A 20,164-nucleotide genomic window follows, 5' to 3' on the forward strand; every position below is an offset into this window, starting at 1 on the left:
AAATAGAAAATAGCAAAAGCAATAGAAAATAAAAAAATGCAAAATACAAAATACGAAATAAGAAAATACAAAATCAGAAGCAGACTATGTACATTTTATACAAAAGACTATAGAAAATATATTGCCAAAGGAAAGTACTTGAGAAATATTGAAAAAGAATTGCACAGGGATTGAAACAAAAATTACATGTGGTTATGGCTAGATTAAGTACAGTATTTGCTCTATTTCACGGTAGATAAATATAAATATATATGTCTGTCACAGTGGAAATAAAAAAATATATGCTTAGTGTACTATTTAAGGAAAAAGGAATGTAATATTGCACAGGTTGTAGCATGCAAATCACAACGCACAAACAAATGCAGTGATTTGTATCTGTAAATCTGTATTAGTATCTATCTGTGGCTCTAATTTGAAACTTGTATGTCATCATTTGTACATTTTACATTGATACATTCATTGATTCTTTCGATACTGTTTTTCTGCACTTTTTTGTGTCACAGTAAATTGTGATGATACAACATTTATGAATGCTAGCAAACGTTAAACTAAATGGGAAGCTAAGTGCGATCACTGACTGCTTGTGAAGTGAAGCGCGGCAGCAGCATGGCTAGCTATAGCTGCTACCATGGAGGAGTGTGTCCTCTCACTACTTTTTTTGATAATGTACTTTTAATCGTGAAGATGTTTTTATGCATTCTTAATTAATTATGAAACATAATTCAGAGCTCTAACTTAGCAATCATGCCAGATAAACAGCATCTGAGCTCCTGCGAAATTACTTGCTACAAAGCAAAGTTAGCGAGCTTGTCATTAGCATAGCAACAGCTGACAAAATTGCTTTGCTTGTAGCTTGTTGGTTGACCTAAAAATGTCTTTCTGTGAAAAGCTAGCCAAGATTAACAACATTATCTATCCATTGTCTTTATCAGCTGATTTATTTGCAGAGCTACAATCAACCAGCTAGCTTAGCTTAAACCAAAGTACAAATTAGAGGCACAGATACAGATAACAGATTTACAGATGCAAATCACTTTGCATTTATTAATTTATGGGACTGTTTTAATCCATAAATATGTCTCAACAACTGCTGATTTGCACAAAAATGAATCCAGTAATTTTGTTTATGACCAAATACCTGCAGAACAATTGACAATCCCATTAGCCTCAACTGCACTGTGTTTACCAAATGCTAGCATGCTAGCACGCAAGAACAAGATGAACATGGACACCTTTTGTATGTTGGCATGCTTGCACTAGCATTTAGCTCAATGCCCCACTGCGGAACAGCTTAGCCAACGAATGTGTTGTTGGATTTGGATAAAGTTGGATAAAGGATTAAATACAAGTTGTGTCAGCACAATGATATATGTAATTACTGTACAACATGGCCATATTTCAACATGTGTGCATCTTCTTTATTTAATATGCAGCCTGTGTGACACCAGGTGGATCCTTTTAAATATAATGCAAATAATCTTTAATATGGAGTTGACTGTTTGCATACAGCAGATTACACATAACTAATTTAACCCCAGACTGAATGTAATGTGAAGAAACTGTTTCTTTCCTTCATCTGATTCTTAGATTTCTCTTCTTTCTTTCATTACATTTTTTATGCCATCTTATTTCCATTCTGGGCTGTAGCCTATCCCAGCATGCACTGGGCGAGTAGCAGGTTCATGTTCCTCTCCTCAATGCTGGTGAGGCTGGAACACTGGATTTGACCAGGTGGGAGCTTTTCTTCTCCATTTTCAAGAGCTCCCCTTTTTTCTTCTGAGCCCCAGCACAGTTCAGTCAGCGCCTGTGAACTTGCACCAGCATCACCTTCTGTATCGCTGACATAAAGGGGAAGGGGGCAGGAAATGTGTGCTGTCTACTACCAGGGATATAAAATCAGCCGCTCCAGGCGAGACGAATGAAGCGTCGACTCTGTGGAGCCAGACGATGCAAATGTTGGGCTGTCACGCCAGAATGAAGCTGTCTAATTAACGTTCAAAGACCACTTCTCCAGTTTCTGAATGAAGGGAAAACATGGTGCATGTTTACACAGGCTTATGCTAGAAGTTGTAATGTTTCCCAGCCCTAAATAAAAAGAGACACACAAAATTAAAAGCATTTTACTGTTAAGAAGACATATATGCGCAGATACTCATAAATTTCCTTAAGTTGAATAACTTGAGCCCCAAGTAATTGACCTGATTAGTGTCCAGAGACATTTCCGACTCTGAAGAAATGTAATGGAGGCAGAAAACTGGAGCAGAAATGAACTCATTCATTACCGAGTTTGAGTCGCCAGCAAAACTGTTCAAATCATTTTGTTGCCACAGTAATGACTTTTGACTTTTCATTGTTGTTTTTTTTCTCTTTATACTCAGTATAATTACTGACGGAAGCCGGGGAGCCTTGAGGCAAATTAGACCTTTTTATAATCTTCAGACATTAGCCTCACTGTAGTAGATCGGCTGCTTCACGGACCCATGACATGTGGAGGATGAGTCACGTTATGATCCACTATAACTCTCTGTTGTATAATATTCACATAAAGCATTTCTTATTTTCAGTCTGATTATTTCATGTCACCCTGGAGTCAATGCAGCCTGAACACTGGCTGTATTTGGTACAACTGAAGACTATGATATAATGTAATGAACCAGTCTTCTAGAACAGGATACAACGATGACTAAGATGTAGACGTGATAAAAAAAGAAAATCCAGCTACACATAATATGACGGTAAACAACCCGTATGTGTAGACATTTGTCGTGCTTCTTGATTGTTTGGGTTCCCACAGACCCACTGCTGTCTAAAAAAAATAATAACATCAATAACTGTTAAAATGAAACGTTCCCACATTTGATAAAGGTGATACGATACAGAAACCATCATAAAGCATGGGTATTGTTATAGTTATTACACCAAATAAGGAAATATATAAGCTATACATGAATAAATGTTTGGTCATAGACAAATACATTTACAGCATGTGCCTATTTTATTTATCAAATGTTTTATCCAATCCATTTTATTGATCATTTTATATATTGAATTGTTTTTTAACCTGTTTTTTTTAAGCATTCCTTGGTCTCATGTGCATAACTTATCGTGGTGTCTAATTATTAGCATGTCAGTCATCTGTAAAGCGCTTTGACTTGCACTAACCTGTATGAGAGGTGCTCAGGTTTGTGCGATTGATTGATGGAGTATGAGCAAACTGTTGGAAAACCTCAGTGGCAGAACTATAAATAGACTTTCGGGGATTCATTAGATCAAAATCATGTCACGTGCAATTCTCATTAAATTTGATAACATTGTGCAGTATCAGGTAGATAAAACAGTGTGGGGTTTGAGCTGAGCTCCACACACAATGTTCTGCTGCAGACAGGTGCACCTCACAGTGAACACACTTCACTGCTATAATAACACTCCAGTGTCGTGCCAGTGTTGTAGGAGAGAGCAGAGTTGGTTGTTGGCACTGCAGGGGAAAAAGTAAGCTCAGTACATTTGGCTTAGGGAGGCTTCAGAACGTAAACATTGTACAGTAGGTACATAAAGATATTTTCTGCTCTCATTAGAGTAAAAATGCACCCTTGAACAAAATGTGTTCAGATCTCAACAGTTCAATCAGCATGTTTGAGCGAGTTTTAAAAAAACTAGACTAAATGATACATGTTGGCTTGAGATCTTAGGCTGAGGTGTATCAACCTTTTCTTTTTAAGTGACTTAAAATATGAAATGATGGGTCATCCTGCTTGCTGGACGGGTGGTGTGAACCCTGCCTCTGCTGGACCTTGGTCGTGTATCATCGTCCCTCTGCACTCTGTCCACTGAAGCAGAAATATAGCAAAACTGCTGTGCTGTGTAAAGTGAAAGTGGTTATGACACCCAGGACCATGAACACTGTCACATTCATCTAGGGTGCATTTCCCTCCCCTCTGCCTCACTGTCACCTCCCCCGGTGGCTGGTTTGACACGGTGAACATGCAAAAATGTAGCAAACTGCCAAATTTACTTCTAAACTTGCGCCAGAAAATGTGTTTTTAGTGTCTTCAAAGAACATGAACCCAGTTTTTGTATTTTTTTTTAGATTTGGGCATCATGGGAGGACACATATGCTCTTGATTTTACTGTTTGCTAATTTCCAACATGCTAATTGGGATGCCTTGGTTAATGATGCTCAGCAGCTTTTACTCCACTGTGACATAAGGCTGCAGGAAGCTGCTCGCCTGCCTGCAGGTTGTTGTCATCGCTCAGTCATCTCATATTTTGGGTGACGGTTGGCTGTTATATGTGTGCGTGTGTGTGTGCTTGTTTTTCTACATTTCTGGGCTCCCAACACCAGAAGCCCACTTATGGTGTCGGGTCTACCTGCTTTGTGAGAACCAAAATGCTGAACCCCATCACGAAGATCATTTAATTTTAGGATGAGGACCTAGCTTAATGTTAGGGTTGGGATTAGGGTAAGCCTATAGGAAATGAATGTAAGTCTATGCAATGTCCCCACAAGTTACAGAAACAAACGCGCGTGTGTGGTGGGTCTAGCCCGGCTGCGCGCCACCTCTCCTTCAGTGCGTGTGCACGAGTGCCCGCAAAGCCGCTGCCGCTCCTCTCCAGGCGCGCAGAGCCGTCCACAAACTTTGATGAGCTGTAACGAATGACGACTGGGAGAACACATTTCCTGAAGATATATCTCGCAGGCTGCGTCCGGTTAATTCGTGCTGATCAAGGTGAGTAACCTGCGAGCTTCAAATTACAGTGATGCGTTCACAGTGCGCGTTTTTTCCCGAGCGTCTGGAGCTCCTGTGTGTTTATTTCTGGCTGTGTTTTGCATGATCTACAAGTGGCTCCGGAGCCGAAGTGAAGTTTGTAAGGCTGTCACGGTAATACTGTAACCTCACGATGTGTTTTTGTCGTTTTAATCAGGATTTATGTGGTTTTTCGTTTGCGCTTTTCTGCCTCTGTGTCACCGTGTTTGCCCACCTGCACCACAGATTGATATCTATGCATTATTTGGCTCCATTCCGCTTCATAGTCTTATTTTGAAGCTTTTTTTGCTCATCAGCCTAACAAACAGGTGTCAACATGGAAATCACTCCAGTTGAAATTTTCAAAGAAGACAATAAGTGCCCCTCCACGCTGCTGGAGGACTGTCCAGTGAATTCTTCAGCCTGGGTGTCCGGATACTCAGACAGCCGCAATGTGACCCACGATGATAGCTGGGAGCAGGAGGGCATGTCCCCCATCATCCCCATCATCACTGCAGTCTACTCTGTGGTGTTTGTGGTCGGCTTGTTGGGCAACTGCCTCGTCATGTATGTGATCATCAGGTAAGGTCATGTTTGAGTAAAATAAATCAGAATGCTGTTGTTATATGACCATAGAAATGCATGCAATAATTCAATGGAGTCCCCTCTATGGAAGAAATACATTGTAAGCTTATATGGCAATGTAATATGAATGTTATGGTGATTTAAAGAGCCAAAACAACTTTAGTTAGAGGGATGTGATCTCTTTCGGCACAGAAATAGAAATACAGAAAACAGCAGAGTTGAGGTGGAGCAATGTGTTTCTCTTCAGTCACTGTAAGTGTTTTTACTTGTGGAGAAGACACTGGCACCAACCGCTGGGCTTTCACAGTGACCTCTATGCCATCTGGTCTGTGTCATAGTTAATGTCTGCATTTCATGTCCTTTGTTCTCTAGAGACAGATCCTTGACAGAAAGAAGACATATTGCTTAGACAGCTCATCCAAAGCGTGTAATGTAATGTAAAATGCTGGGACAACATCTAAATATGTATGAATCTTATAGAAAACTGGGGTGGCATTTTGACAAAGGGTTAATATCTAGCTGCTGGCATTTCTAATTCAACATTAAATGTGTGAAGTATTGCAGCGTGGAATCAATTCTGCCTCCTTCAGTGGATGAGAAGTGCCTGAAACCTTTAAAACGGCCCATTTTATGGCTCAAATAACCCTCAAGACCCCCAAAATATAATAACAATATTCTATAAATCTCGCTTAGTCTGGGGGCATGATATTAATCAGAGTTGAACCCAGTGGTGCTTTGTCAAGCTGATAGCCTGCTTGCACCTCATTGGTTATTATTTATGGTGTGCGGGAGCAACAAATCAGCTCTGATATAATGTGAAATGCGGCAGTGGCATCCAGAATGCTTCGGTCCATAGACAACAATTACCTCAAATCAGACTGATTGCGTCGCCTGTCGGTAGAAGCCTCTTTCACCCCTTCAGTTCCAGAAAATACTGCACGTTCGACTGTTTAGTTGCTCCGTGGAGGACAGTAAAAAGAGGTTTGGTGTTGATTTAGTGCAAACAAATACCTGAAATTACACTCATCCAGACTCTTACAAAGATAATAGGCCACACACCAGATGTTATACACTTGAAGTAAGCAAACCTCACATGGCAGTCCACCCTTTATGGCTTTAAATGGGCATGTTTTACTGTTATAGCTGCTGGAATCAATAGTTTTATATTAATGGGTGTAATGACTACATGTAATGTGAAAGGTTTCGATGAGCGTGATGAATCCAGGGATAATTATCAAACAACTCTGCTTTTTTTTTGCCTCTTTCAGCTCATTGTTTTGGTTTAACCTGTGTTTTGTTAACAGGTTAGCAAAGTTAGCAGCTAGCTTGTGACCATAGTGGAGCATTTAGTAGGTAAGAAGCCAGATGGTGGACAGAAACCCGACTGTGAATGCTAGTGTTGCTAGTGTTTGCTGGCTAACTGTTTGCTAACATGTTTGCCAAAACACCTTCGTAAGCTCACACTGCCCCCAAGTGCCAAAAAAAGTCAAAATGCAGGTTTAAAGGAATGTTTAGAAGGTTTGGGAGGGACGCTTCGAACTTAGAACAGAAAAGACTTATATCGGCCTCATGCTTGTCCATTCATTGTGAAGCTACAGCTAGCAGCCCATTAGCATAAACCACAACATGTAACTTGAGCACTTTAGTATGTGTACAAATTAAACACACAAGATATAGAATAGTCAGTTAGCCAGTCAGTCTCAGAGTGCTGGTGCTGATCGGTTTTGCTTGTTTTTGATGTCCATAATGTTTATTATAACCAAAAAAATGCATCACTTCCTGTGAGCCATGTCCATATTAGCCAGTCAGCATGAATCAGAATATATGGAGCAGCTCTGAAGCATTTCATATTAATCTCAATGCTTCATTACATCCTGTAGGCATTACTGCTGGTAAAAAAAATAACACTTTAAATTGATTTTTTTAATAACATTTTATAAAGCTCATCATATACTGATTCATATGACTGCTATTAGAAATTAATGAAGTGAAAACAAGCTGATTATGTGTGGCCTGCAATCAGCAGCATACTGTACATAACAATGAAGAGTGAGTCACAGAAATTACACTACGGATTCAAGGCAGCAGTGTGGACTAATGGACGGTGTTTAATTCAAAATGAATAGTTCTGGTCACCTCCATCCTCCTCGCTGTCACAAGAGAACCTTCTGTTCTGCATGTTTTACAGGTACACAAAGATGAAGACAGCCACCAACATTTACATTTTCAACTTAGCCCTCGCTGATGCCCTTGTCACCACCACGATGCCCTTCCAGAGCACGGACTACCTGTTGAACACCTGGCCCTTCGGTGAGGTGGTGTGCAAGGTCTTCATCTCCATCGACTACTACAACATGTTCACCAGCATCTTTACCCTCACCATGATGAGCGTGGATCGCTATGTGGCCGTGTGCCACCCGGTGAAAGCCCTGGACTTCCGCACTCCAATCAAAGCCAAGATGATCAATGTGTGCATCTGGATCCTGTCCTCAGCCGCAGGGATACCTGCTTTTATTCTGGGGGGCACCCAGACGAAGAGCGGTGAGAAAGTGCTTTCAGGTTCCTTTCCAAGCTGAAAAGCCTCAGCCAATTTTTTAAGTGCGTGACACTCACTTGAAGTATGTGCCGGTAATATTTTAAGAGCAGAAATATATTCTATCAAGTCCATCAGTGCGGAGTTCTTTATTAGTCTCACATCATGCATCACCCTTCCTGAATGCAGATGATGCAAGAAAAAAAGTTGGAGTTTAGAGCAAAATATTCCTGTTGAGTGCAGATTAGCTGTTCCGTGACAGCTTGCTAAATTGATGGCAGAAAGGCACAAAGTGGAGTTTTATTTATGATAAAGCTCAAGTGCACTTCATCGCTTAATTCACATCCTCTCCCTCCCTCTCTCCTTTGCTCCTGCAGATATAACTGAGTGTGCCTTACAGTTCCCGGAGCCGTACGTGTACTGGGACACCCTGATGAAGATATGTGTGTTTGTGTTTGCCTTCGTCGTGCCTGTGCTCATCATCACCGTGTGCTACTCCCTCATGGTCCTGAGGCTGAAGAGCGTCCGAATGTTGTCCGGCTCGCGGGAAAAGGACCGCAACCTGCGGCGGATCACGCGGCTGGTGGTGGTCGTGGTGGCCGTGTTTGTGGTCTGCTGGACGCCCATTCACATTTTCATCCTGGTCAAGGCGCTCGTGAGCGTGCCCGAAACGACCGCCATCATGGCCGCCTACTTCTTCTGCGTGGCTCTGGGCTACACAAACAGTAGCCTCAACCCCGTCCTCTATGCCTTTCTGGATGAGAACTTCAAACGCTGCTTCAAAGACTTCTGCCTCTCCGCCAAACTGAAGGGGGAGAAGGTGTCGGGAAGCAAGAAAGCCCAAGGCACCACGAGAGAAGCCGCTGTCCCCCTGGAAAACCCAGATAGGACTAGTAAGCCCACATGACTAGCAGTGGAACTGTCTTCAATTTCCCACATTGGAAAGGAAGACTCTCATGACCTGGGCCTAACCCACGTCACATCAGCAATGTAGACAAGTTTTGACTCAATTTACAGAAGTTGACTTGATTTAGTTGCTTTTTCATCTGGGGTTTAACCAGTGCCAACATTGATATGATTTCATTCCAGAGATCAAATGTAAGTTACACATTAAAAATTACTTTGCATCTTTTTCCACAAATCCACATAGAATCAAAAAGAGTCCTCTCCACGACAATAACGTCATCTCCTTCCCCTTCACTCTGAATCTTGTTACTTGGTTTCATTTTTTTCCTCGTGGCTGTTGTGGCTCGTGGCTGAGTCTTTTGTTTGAGCAGGAATGCAAGTGATTAAAGTTTGTCTTTAACAGTCTCCATTTTCAAACCATCCCCTGTCCTGCTAGATAGTATATTATTAAATGAAGAAGTTTTTCTATGAGTGAGAAATCAGCAAACCATGCGGCACATTGCAAACGTTACTACAGTAGTGGTAAAGAGAATTTAGTCCAAACTTTCTCAGGAAAATTGACAATTTAATGGAAAAAAGGGATGAGACTGATTGTAAAACTGTAACATTATTGGCTCAAGTTGTTACACCAGTGTTTATGCTAATTTAATTGCATTTTGTTTATGTCTTTCTCAGCTTTTATGTATTTGTGTCACTTCCTCTTATGATTTTTCCTATTGCCAAACGTGCCTTTAACAGTCCAGGATAACAAACGCATCAGAGGGAAAGAGGATTTTTAATGACAACTGAATGGGGTCCAACAACACGTCATGCATAGCTTTTGAATGCAGTTCACGTGTCAGTGGTAGCTGCATGAATCACTGACAGCGAATATGTGCCAAAACCCTTTTCACCTCTGTGCAGAGTTTGAAGTGTGCAGCTTGACCACAATGTGAGAGAACTGACTCATGTTGGACTTTGAAGTCGCTGGGAGGGAAACACACAAAAAAATAAGTTGCACTCAGTTGCATCAAAGAAAGTTTGTCACTGAGAGAAGTTAACGGGAATATCCTGGACTTGAATGTGCATTTAATATTTGACAGAGGGCTCTCTATCAGCTTTGACTCTGGAGTTGTGTCCAGTTTGATAAGTTGTACAATTTATGGTGTATAGTTCCATCAACATGTGCTGTTTATGGCTTTTACCATGATACACATTGTCCTATTGAAACACTCTTGCTGTTGTAGAGAAATGTTCAATCAGTGCAATCTGAAAAGAAGTTGTGCACATTGTTAAATACAGTTTATTCTGTTGTCTGTACAGTATGATAATATTTTGTAAAGACAAAAAAAAAAACAACATTTGCACAGACATCACTGAAATATATTGTATTTGTAGCATGATCATTGCTATGATGGTAAATAATGCAACATAGGCAGCCTATATGCTTGATGGACTGTGCTGTAATTTTGAATGTACTGGAAATAGACTCTGTATTATATAAACATATAACTCATATATCTCATTAAAGGAGAACTTTAGCTAACATTTGAGTAATTCAGTAATGATATCCGTTTCCATAAATACTCATGTCCCTAAACTAGAGATTTGTGGGTTTGGAGAAACATGTACTGTTAACGAATCTCGAAGCACATCATGTATACTTACATAAAATATTTATATCACAGACGTTCTGCTACTTGACGAAAAAAAATATTCTAAGAAACTACACTGTGACCGGGACACCATTGTTTGTTTTGCAGTCTCACTGTTTAAACCTGCTGCAGCTGCTGTATATTGGCTTTGGCCGAGCAGGAGATGTATTGGTTATGCTGTGTGTGAATTGCTTAATATTAAAGCAAGTTTCACGAATCCTCGTTGATCCCCTTCTCTCAGGCTCATCTGTCATGTTTAATTTGGAAAGTAAACTCTCCTCTGATGCTGCCAGAAGTATCAATCTACCTTTGCTCTGCATCTGTACTTTTGAGTACTGCATTTCAAAAGAAGCTCTCACAGTGATTTCTTTGAAAGATGAAGAGCAGGTTTAGTTTTTATGTGATTTTTGAGATGAGTTTTAATTGAGGCTCCTCTGCAGGTGAACATTCTGTGTTATATTAAATGACAGCAGCTCCCCCCAGAGGAAAGAAAATGTAATTACTGAAATACATGTGGTCTGTTAAAAAAAAAAATTGACATGATTGACAGTTGCATGCACGTAAGTCAACATCAGCAGATGGTTCACTACAGCTATCTACATTGGCACTTACATTATTGGCTGATAATTGACTATCCAATCAAGAGAAAATGATGACAGTTTTATAGATTTAATACTGTCAATGACTGTTAATGATGTTATAAATAAATCATTAAATAGATCATTTGCTGGTCATAGTTCCACTTATGCAAAGATTTGCTTGCCTTCCTCCACCTCAGATCAATACAAATTAAATATAGGGGCCGCCCTCTATCAGACAGGACCACAAGACCAGGTAATAAAGTAGGAAACACCATAAGTCCCTTATCATATCAATGCTTTATCCTCCTACTCCCCAAAACAGTACAAACCACATGACACAACGTGAACTGAATAGTTTCAGGGGCCCCTGGGGGTCTGTTGGTCTGGAGCTTGGCTTTGCCTCATTGGTAACCCAGCCTTAAATGAAGTTAAGAAATATTAAAGTTATATATATATATATATATATTATCATATGTGACATTTCACACTATAAATGATTCATCCACGAAGTACTAAAGTAATTAGTACTTTCATTTATTTGCTGACAAAGACAACCTACCCTACTGTTATTGATCCACACATTAATGTGGAAGTGTATACTGATTTTAAGAATTTTTATTATTTTTTATCATTATTGTCATTATTTATTTACTTATTCTATTTCGGTCTAATGCAAAGAGGTTTCTGTAAGGATGTAGTTGTAGTTCCTGCTTTAAATGTTAAATGTACCGATTCCCCACTGTCCAGATGTGGTTACACAGAAAAACAATGTCTTTCTCCATCCGCATACACGTTTCTGGATCAAAGAATATATGGAACTTAGTAATGGAGAAAGCAGTTTATAACCTCGAACAAGGGAGAAAGAGCTGTGGTAATGGACATAAATAAAATATACGAATCAATATGGATAAATAAACAGAGTAATTTCGAGGGTGCGGCTGAGCGAGTCATAATCACGTGACTGATCTGACGTCACCTCAAACTCTCTCTTCCGGGTGTTTTTTCTTCGGCTGGACGGTGGACGGTGACAGTAAACTAACGCAGCTTTCTCGAGTGTTAAAGCTCTACTTTGGCCGAAATGAACCGTATATTTGGCAGCTCGAAGCCCAAAGCTCCCCCGCCGAACCTTGCGGACTGTATAGGAAATGTAAGTATTATAATGAAGTAACTTTTTTAACGATGTCTTGCAAGTAAACAAAGACGGACCCTTTCTCGGCTAAGTTAGCTAGCTAACTGTTAGCTAACTTTTATGAGCAGAAAACATGCCAGCGTTTGCCATATTTAACTGTCATGTTGTCCGAAGAAACGAGCCGATTAGTTTATAGATTAATCATTGCGGCGTTATTGACAGCAGACAGGATTGACTCATTGGGCGGTTTTACTTGTAAACACCATGTATTAATAGGGTCAGTCGATAAACAAGGTGTTAAATCTAAACAATGGGTCTGTCTGTTCAGGAAATGAATCAGCATAATGTGATTTTTAAGCAGGAATTTGAGCTATTTAACCGGCATAAAGTACAAACCATATCAGCTTTTCAGTGTAGTGGCTGACATCAACCAGTTATACAGGTTATTTGTCTGGGCAGAGCTATTATTAGCTTACTGGGGTGGAGGACAAAAAAACCCAGATGATATGGGATATTTAATGGTACTCAATTAGTCTCACTTAAGCTACTGTATATATGCACCTAAGCATTCCCTGCCATTCAACTCGTAATCCCTTATAGAGATGATCCTACAGTTATGTCCTGCTCTCTGTTTCCTACTTTAAGGTTGATTCTCGGTCAGAGTCCATTGACAAGAAGATCAGCAGACTAGACGCTGAACTTGTGAAATACAAGGATCAGATGAAGAAGATGAGAGATGGGCCCTCAAAGGTGAGATTTATTGTCCAACGCTGCAGTGAAACAAAACAGGGCTCTACTCTTGAAGTCCTTTATGGTGCTGTCAGCCAGGGTCGAAAGTCCATTCAGTTCACATATGAGCTTAAAGTGAGCATTCAAAAACTTACATTTTTCTTTTTATTATAATACACACACACACACAGTGAGGAGGGCAGAGCAAGACACATTGGTGTGTTTAAGTGGACTTTAAAAAGAAAAATGTAAGAAGGAAATTGGAGAGATCTAAGAGATATAAGTCAAAGTTGTCAGATGTTAAATGCAGCTGTGCAAGTATTTTGCCTTAGAAAATAAGAAAATTTTGATTTAAGTCAGGAATTTTTGATCAAAGTAAACAAACCTGTGAATCTAACACACTGTTGATGTTCAATAATCCTGCTTTGTTCATAATATACTTGTGTCCAGTTCATGTTGATCGTGATTTGGTATCACTGAAGTATTCTTAAACATTTTTTCATTTGCTAGAACATGGTCAAGCAAAAGGCTATGAGAGTTCTGAAGCAGAAGAGAATGTAAGTAGTTTTATTCCCCAAAGCCAAAGTGTTTGTATTAATAAACATGACAGATTGACCTTCTGAATCTTCATCAATCACAGTTACGTCAAGTGCTATGAAAGTCTAGCTTTATTTCATCATTATATCTTCCAGGTATGAGGGCCAGAGAGATAATCTCATGCAGCAGTCGTTCAACATGGAACAAGCAAACTACACTATCCAGTCCCTTAAAGACACTAAAACCACAGTAAGACAGTAAATTATCTGCCAGATGTGATAGTAACTGAAGAAAATGTGGCTTTCTGGTAACATTTGCTTTTTCTTAGGTTGATGCAATGAAAGTCGGCCTCAAAGACATGAAGAAAGCATACAAGCATGTGAAGATTGACCAGATTGAGGTATTTGGTTCTTGGCTACAGATTTACAGCAATTGGACGGTCGTCTAATGTTGGCTATAAAGATACGTGATAAATCACATCACATTCCCCTCCTGATGTTGAAGGTTAGGGTCTGTTGGGACAAAAGGTACCACACAGCATACAAAGCTCACAATGAGAACGTTTCATGAGCAATTAAATTACTGTAGTAGATGAAATAGTGTTTTAGTTGTGAGCTTGGGACAGTGTGTTGGACCATCATAAAGTTTTCATTCGACATTCAGCACAATAAAAGTCTTTTTACGGAGCTGATGGATGACTCTGTTTTCTTTTAATATGCAGGATATTCAAGATCAGCTGGAGGACATGATGGAGGATGCCAACGACATCCAGGAGGCGCTGGGCAGAAGCTATGGCACCCCTGAAATTGATGAAGACGACTTGGAAGCAGGTCACTAGCATACTTCAATGACTGGATTTTTTTCAGGATTATATAGAGAATATAAAATTTAACTTTGATGCCAGAGACCGGCATTTTCCAATTATGATTAATTACTCATTACCCATTTAAAATTTATGTTGTCATTGAGATGCCACACAAGCCGATAGTGCTAATGATGTATGTCATGTGTTGATGCATCCACAGAGCTGGATGCTTTGGGAGACGAGTTCCTAATGGATGACGACAGCTCCTACCTGGACGAGGCTTCATCAGCTCCTTCCATCCCAGAGGGCCTGCCTGGAGACAAGTCAACAAACAGGGTACTTCACAGTTTCATGTGACTTTCCTCAGTAGTTTACAGAGCTTTCTTTCATGAACATTCTTCTGTTTCAGGACGGTGTTTTGGTGGACGAGTTTGGCCTTCCTCAGATTCCTGCTACATAAAGGAGCGATCCTGCTGGTTTTCCATGTATCATAGCCTTTTTATATTTAACCAACTGACACTCCCAGCTTTAGAGTGCTGTACTAAAAATCAACCCTTTCTGACGAATGATGGAAACTATAAGTTCTGGTAATTATTCTGTGAGTAAGCTCATGTCATACATATCTGAGGTGATTGTTGGAATCAGGACTATCTTTGTACAGTTTCTGCAGTGATGAGTTGCCAAAAACAATATAAACTATTTTTCAAACAATACTTAACTTGGTGTGATGCATTAAAGTCATTCAAAAGTAATCATTTATACAAAAGTCACTTTATTGTTATGTTAAGCTGGCAAAAGTGCATAGTCAATAACAATCATTTGGTGACAACTGCAATTAAAAAAAATAAATATTGATTTCTTTCAGAAAGTATCAACAAAAGTAGAGACCCCTGATGGCACATCCACAGCATAATCTTCATCACCAGCTCATCCTGTAAGTGTGAGGGAAGATTTTCTGGTGCAGATATTGCACCACCCTGCTCTTGTTCTGCAGTTTTTCAAATTCATAGAAAGGAATCTATAAGAAAAAAAGATGTTATTCGGTCATTTCATAAAATCAAAACACTGACAGGTTAACAGAAAAAGAAATGGCTGAAACAGTCAAGATGGTCCTACTTGTAGTTTATGACCCATTTAGCAAATACAATAAAGAGCTCTAACACCTGGGCAGATGAAAAAGCCCAAACTGCTGACTCTCAAAAGCATGAAGGTGAAGGTGGGGGTCTAACCTGAACAACTTCATATCCCAGAAGCCTCAGATGTCGCTGCTTGATGGCCTCTTTTCCTAGTAGCTGTCTTTTGTTTGAAGTGAACCTTTTTTGTCCATCAATACAAAGAGCTATCCTGTAACACACAGCAAACAGCAGTGTGTTCAGACCTGTCGCATCACTCGGCTTGACCACTCAGCTCCCAAACATGAACTTTACATTCAGCATAATCAAAAATGCAGGAACCTTTAAAACCATTTACCTTTTGTACACTTCATCATTATGACTGGCAGGCAGCACGTATCCCTCCTCATCAAGTTTTATCTCCACATCTACAGGAGCAAATACAAATGTTAAGCCTGTGGTCGGTAGACTACAGGAAACATTAAGATCAGCAGCTCTTGTGTGTGTGTGTGTGTTACCGAGTGTGTAGCAGTATGGCGTCAGAACTTTGGATCCAAAGTACGAACGAGCCCCGAGAAAGTCCACCAGTCCAGATTTCACAGAGTTGTACAGATGTATGTCCACCGGCGTCTCCAGAGAGCATCCGGGCACGAGGAAAGACTTGACGCGATACTTGGGAAGGAGTCTGGGGCCCTGAGGGGACACAAATACATTCACACTGTGCATCAAAGCTGGATGTCGCTGTGGTCTTCCAATTCTCACATTACAAGAAAAAGCCAACGTGACAATGTGCCATCTCGGTTAAACAGGAAATAGATCCATTTTGTTTTCTTTTGTCCTCTTTATGGAAAACCATATATATAAACCGTTTAGCAAGATAACAACAGAAATAGTTTTTTGTTAAACATGGTTGATGCCTGAGGTTGACAATTCACACATATATATGAAGTTGACAGGTTAGTAAGTGACCCAAATGAAAGCATCAACACACAGTTTTCATCATTACAAGGTTTGCATCCGGTTTGGGGCTCTCTCTACACTCACTATAGGAAATGCAGAAAGTCACCAAGAGCCTGTACAGGTCTTACCATAGATAACTGGAATGCACTGAACCTCACATACTGATGACGTGAAGTAAGAGGGTGTGTATTCAGGTTTTCGACTGTGCATTAATCCCTTGTCATTCTGTTGGCCTGGCCTCATCTTTGACATATTCAACCATTACATATTTTACCTCATAGAAAGGACACTCCAACTTCAAAGTCATGTAGAGCTGGGTCAGCTGTGCCAGAATGACCCAGTCCATCCCTGTGCCATGCTCTGGAACACAGCAAATTATATTTGTTATTTTAGTCAGTTGTATTTATATAGCCCAATATCACAAACTTGCCCTCAAGAGGAAAAACAACAGAGCAGCTCTTCAACGATGCATGTGTCTGACAGGATCCTTTACCTTGCAGTTGCTCAAGGAAGTAACTGCTGAAAACTTTGGAGACAAAGTTAACAGGGAACCTCTCGACCAGGGTGCAGGAGTGAAGCAGGTTGAGCATCGTTCGAGGTTGGAAGTGTGAGAAGCGTGAGTGCAGGATGTCCTCTACTTTCCTGAACACTTCACCGGCATTGGGGGGAAGGTAGCCGAGCTTTCCCAGAGCCATGATCTGCCTGGCTACCTGGCTGGTGCTGTAGTCGTCTGCTCGGTACACGAAGCTCTCCGCAACAGCATCACATACGGTAGGGGACAGGATGTTCCTCCGGCCAAAGAACTGAATCACCTTGGTAACCGTCTCTGGGTGAGAGGTGAAGGCCATAGTGGGCACATACCTCTCCATCGCCTCCACAAAGTAATGGTCACTGTGGCCAAAGTGTATAAGGGCCCCCAGCACAACGGTGAGCTCCTCATCAGTGAAGTGACATACATGCCGTACAGCCTGCTTACACAGACTGATCACAAGAGGCATGGCCTGCGTCTGATTCAGGGTCATCAGAGCACCGAGCACCCCGCTGACGGCTGCAGGATCCATGCGGGAGGTAGCAGTCACAGCGTGGGTGTGCATGGCATTCAGCATGTCCCTGTATTTTCCATCTCGAACCACACCAGCTTGCAGAAATCTATAAACGGCAACGAGATCTGCTAGGCTCCACTGGGCAGGCTCCTGCTTCTGGATTTGCTCCATCACCTGCTCCAGCATCAAGCATCCAGGACCCTCTATAGCCAGCATCGCATGGCCCAGGGTGCACAGCTGCCCTACACTCATCTGTCCTCTGTCTAACCTCTCCTGGCTCTCAGACACCAGCCTCACCATCAGCGTGCTCCAAGGATCCAAAAAGAGGCGTGTGCAAGCCAAGAGAGCTGACACCAGCCCGTCATCCGTCAGCCGCCTAGAGTCCTGCTCCAGCTGGAAGCACAGGGCTCTGATGGTGTCCTTCTCCAGCACTGTATGATCCCTCAGAGAGTTACCCACCTGCTCCAGATCGGCCACACGGTGAAGTGCTGCTGCAGCCATGGTGTCGGATATGATCCCCACTGAGCGCAGCAGTGCGAACACCTGCCGAGATGAGGAGCAGCTCCCCAGACGCTCCTGGAAAACTTGCTCCTCTGCAGCCGTGGGTCGGTGCAGCTGGGTCAGACGGAGCTGGGGCCCCGAATCTCTGTGAAGTCCGACAGAGCTGCTGGCGACGAAGCACGGCTCTCGGATGATGGTGGTCAGGCTTCTTCTCCCGCAGTCCGGCTGGAGCTTCCTGCAGTCCTGGCTCCGAATGCAGACGCCGGCTGAGGTACACAGGCAGGTTACATGTAACTGCTGACTTCCACTGAAGAGCCTGCTGGGGCAGACAGGTCCAACAGGAGGGTAACGCAGAATCCCGAACTGCCCGAGCAGCGGAAATCTCTGGATCACCTTCAGAGACATGGCTCTGGATCAGGAGTCCTCATACCCAGCTGAAACAGCGAGAAATAAAAACTTTATAAACCAATAACGATCTCTAAGGATTTGATCGAGATAAGGATTTAGGTACCAGAGTACATAACCACGGGCAGTGAGAGTACTCAAACCCCTCCGCCACTGCTCTCATGTTAACTAACCAACCTTGAGCTGCTAGCTAACGTTAGCTACTTAGCTGCTAGCTTAATGGTTAGGGTAAGACTGTCCTATTGCTCCGATAAGAGTGTTTTAAGACTGATACGTAGACTTAGAGTGAGAAATAAAGAACAGATGACAAAATGAATCCAGCAAAAATCGCACCTGAACTTCCAGACAACAGGAAACGGTCCAAGAACCGAATGTTGCGGCTCCTAACGTGACTCCGTAGGGTTTGTGAGGCTTTCAACGCACCTCGTAAGTCTTCGCTTCGGAAGTTGAAAGGCGATTTCTCACGCCTTTCGTTTTTTGATCGGAGTAAAATTGACCATGTAAAAGAAATACTTCTGGATAATCAAACAATGTGCAATGCTTACACAAGGGTAAACGAACGAGTTGACCTACAGTACAGGGAGGTGTTGTTTGATTCTTGTTTACTTTGGCTTTAAAAACACGTAAAGTTAGCATTATCGTTGCCTAGACCGCTCCGATGATCCTCGCAAATCAAATTCTCCATTCCGATAAATTAGGATATCACAGAAAATTTCACACGACCACCACATCACCATACCACATCACCATACCACGTATTCTTAATCACCTCTCGACTTCCGAGGAACTTCGGATATGTGTTGTCAGACAGCCTCAGAAGGCACCTTGAAATGGTCATAAAATATTCTTACACTGGAGGGCGACATAACCGATAAATGAACAAAGGTGTCCCTCGGTTCAAATTGCCTGGTGGGTTTGTTTCAAATGGTCAATTTAATTAATTCTACACATAAGTGACATAAGTGATGTAACCATGCCAGAATATTTTTTGTCAATATGATCCTTTTTGGTTGCCACTCACCACAAAAACTCAGGAAGATATTAAAAAAAAAAACAATCATAGTAGTTTAGACTGCAATTTGACTGTGGTGTAATTCCAGGAGGGCAGAGCATGCCTAGTGACTTTTTCCACTACAGGACACCGTTAACACACTGGACACAAAGGGCCTTCAAAAGTTGAGATGCATCTCAGATCCTAAAAGTAACAATACCCAAGTATTACTAGTAAAATGTACTTTAGGTAAGTAAAAGAACTATGCAAAGAAGTCCCATTCAGGGTGATAAATTATGGAGCCTTCAAGGTCCAAATAATATTTTTTTAATACTATTCTTGCAAGGCAAAACTTTTTACATCTTATTATCATGTGCAACGGGGTAAAAAATATCTTGGACTTCAGGGGCTGTTCTGTTCTCCAGCTTGAGGAGGTCTAATCAGTAACATAACTGAAAACAGCTGTGAGGCTATAAGGGGCCTTAGATCTATACCAATGACTCATATTTAATGAGTTGATCATGTTTTGTATGTTAAGTAACTAACAACTATAAAAGTGTACAATATTTCCCTCTAAAATCTTGAGTCGAAGTATAACGTAGCATACACAGGACATGCTTAAGTAAAAGTACTTATTTCCCACCGCTGCGCCTGCTGTCCAATCAAATGGAACCTGATGCAGTCATAGGATGGGATTATCAGGCTTGTTTGGTAACTCCTGTGTCCTCACACCTGTTAGGTAAGGCTTTTTAAATTCAGGTGTTTATGGTGTTTAGGCAGTTTCCCAGTTTGTGCTTGTATTCATTCTGCATTCGCCTTTTTCCGAGAAGAATTCAGCTGGTGCGAGTCTGCGCACGTTAACTGAATTTGGTGAGGAGGGAGAGCAGACTTGTCAAGACTCGCCATGCATCTGAGGAGGGACAAATGGTCCCTAAGTATTTTAGTTATGGCGCAGGAAAAAAAAAAGA

At 41.4% G+C, this 20,164-nt stretch overlaps 3 protein-coding genes across 3 annotated transcripts; 2 read left to right on the forward strand and 1 right to left on the reverse strand.

The window, feature by feature from the left end:
* The first annotated feature begins 5,082 nt into the window (after nt 1-5,082).
* On the forward strand, nt 5,083-8,770 carry LOC121623846 (delta-type opioid receptor-like). The gene is made up of 3 exons (XM_041961330.1): nt 5,083-5,327; nt 7,519-7,871; nt 8,241-8,770. Exons 1-3 carry the CDS (start codon nt 5,083-5,085, stop codon nt 8,768-8,770), a joined length of 1,128 nt encoding a protein of 375 aa, XP_041817264.1.
* A 3,206-nt stretch (nt 8,771-11,976) lies between these two features.
* chmp5b (charged multivesicular body protein 5b) lies at nt 11,977-14,897 on the forward strand. Its single transcript, XM_041961671.1, has 8 exons — nt 11,977-12,131; nt 12,759-12,863; nt 13,353-13,399; nt 13,535-13,628; nt 13,708-13,779; nt 14,101-14,209; nt 14,405-14,520; nt 14,594-14,897. Exons 1-8 carry the CDS (start codon nt 12,063-12,065, stop codon nt 14,642-14,644), a joined length of 663 nt encoding a protein of 220 aa, XP_041817605.1. The 5' UTR covers nt 11,977-12,062; the 3' UTR covers nt 14,645-14,897.
* A 44-nt stretch (nt 14,898-14,941) lies between these two features.
* fastkd3 (FAST kinase domains 3) lies at nt 14,942-19,014 on the reverse strand. Its single transcript, XM_041961165.1, has 7 exons — nt 18,539-19,014; nt 16,750-18,234; nt 16,531-16,616; nt 15,815-15,989; nt 15,655-15,724; nt 15,414-15,528; nt 14,942-15,202 (listed from the first exon to the last, which is right to left on the reverse strand). The coding sequence occupies exons 2-7, from the start codon at nt 18,203-18,205 to the stop codon at nt 15,104-15,106; spliced, it is 2,001 nt and encodes a 666-aa protein (XP_041817099.1). The 5' UTR covers nt 18,206-18,234; nt 18,539-19,014; the 3' UTR covers nt 14,942-15,103.
* Nucleotides 19,015-20,164: the final 1,150 nt, after the last annotated feature.

Source organism: Chelmon rostratus, chromosome 20 (genome assembly GCF_017976325.1).
Source record: "Chelmon rostratus isolate fCheRos1 chromosome 20, fCheRos1.pri, whole genome shotgun sequence".
NCBI classification, from domain to species: Eukaryota; Metazoa; Chordata; class Actinopteri; order Chaetodontiformes; family Chaetodontidae; genus Chelmon; species Chelmon rostratus.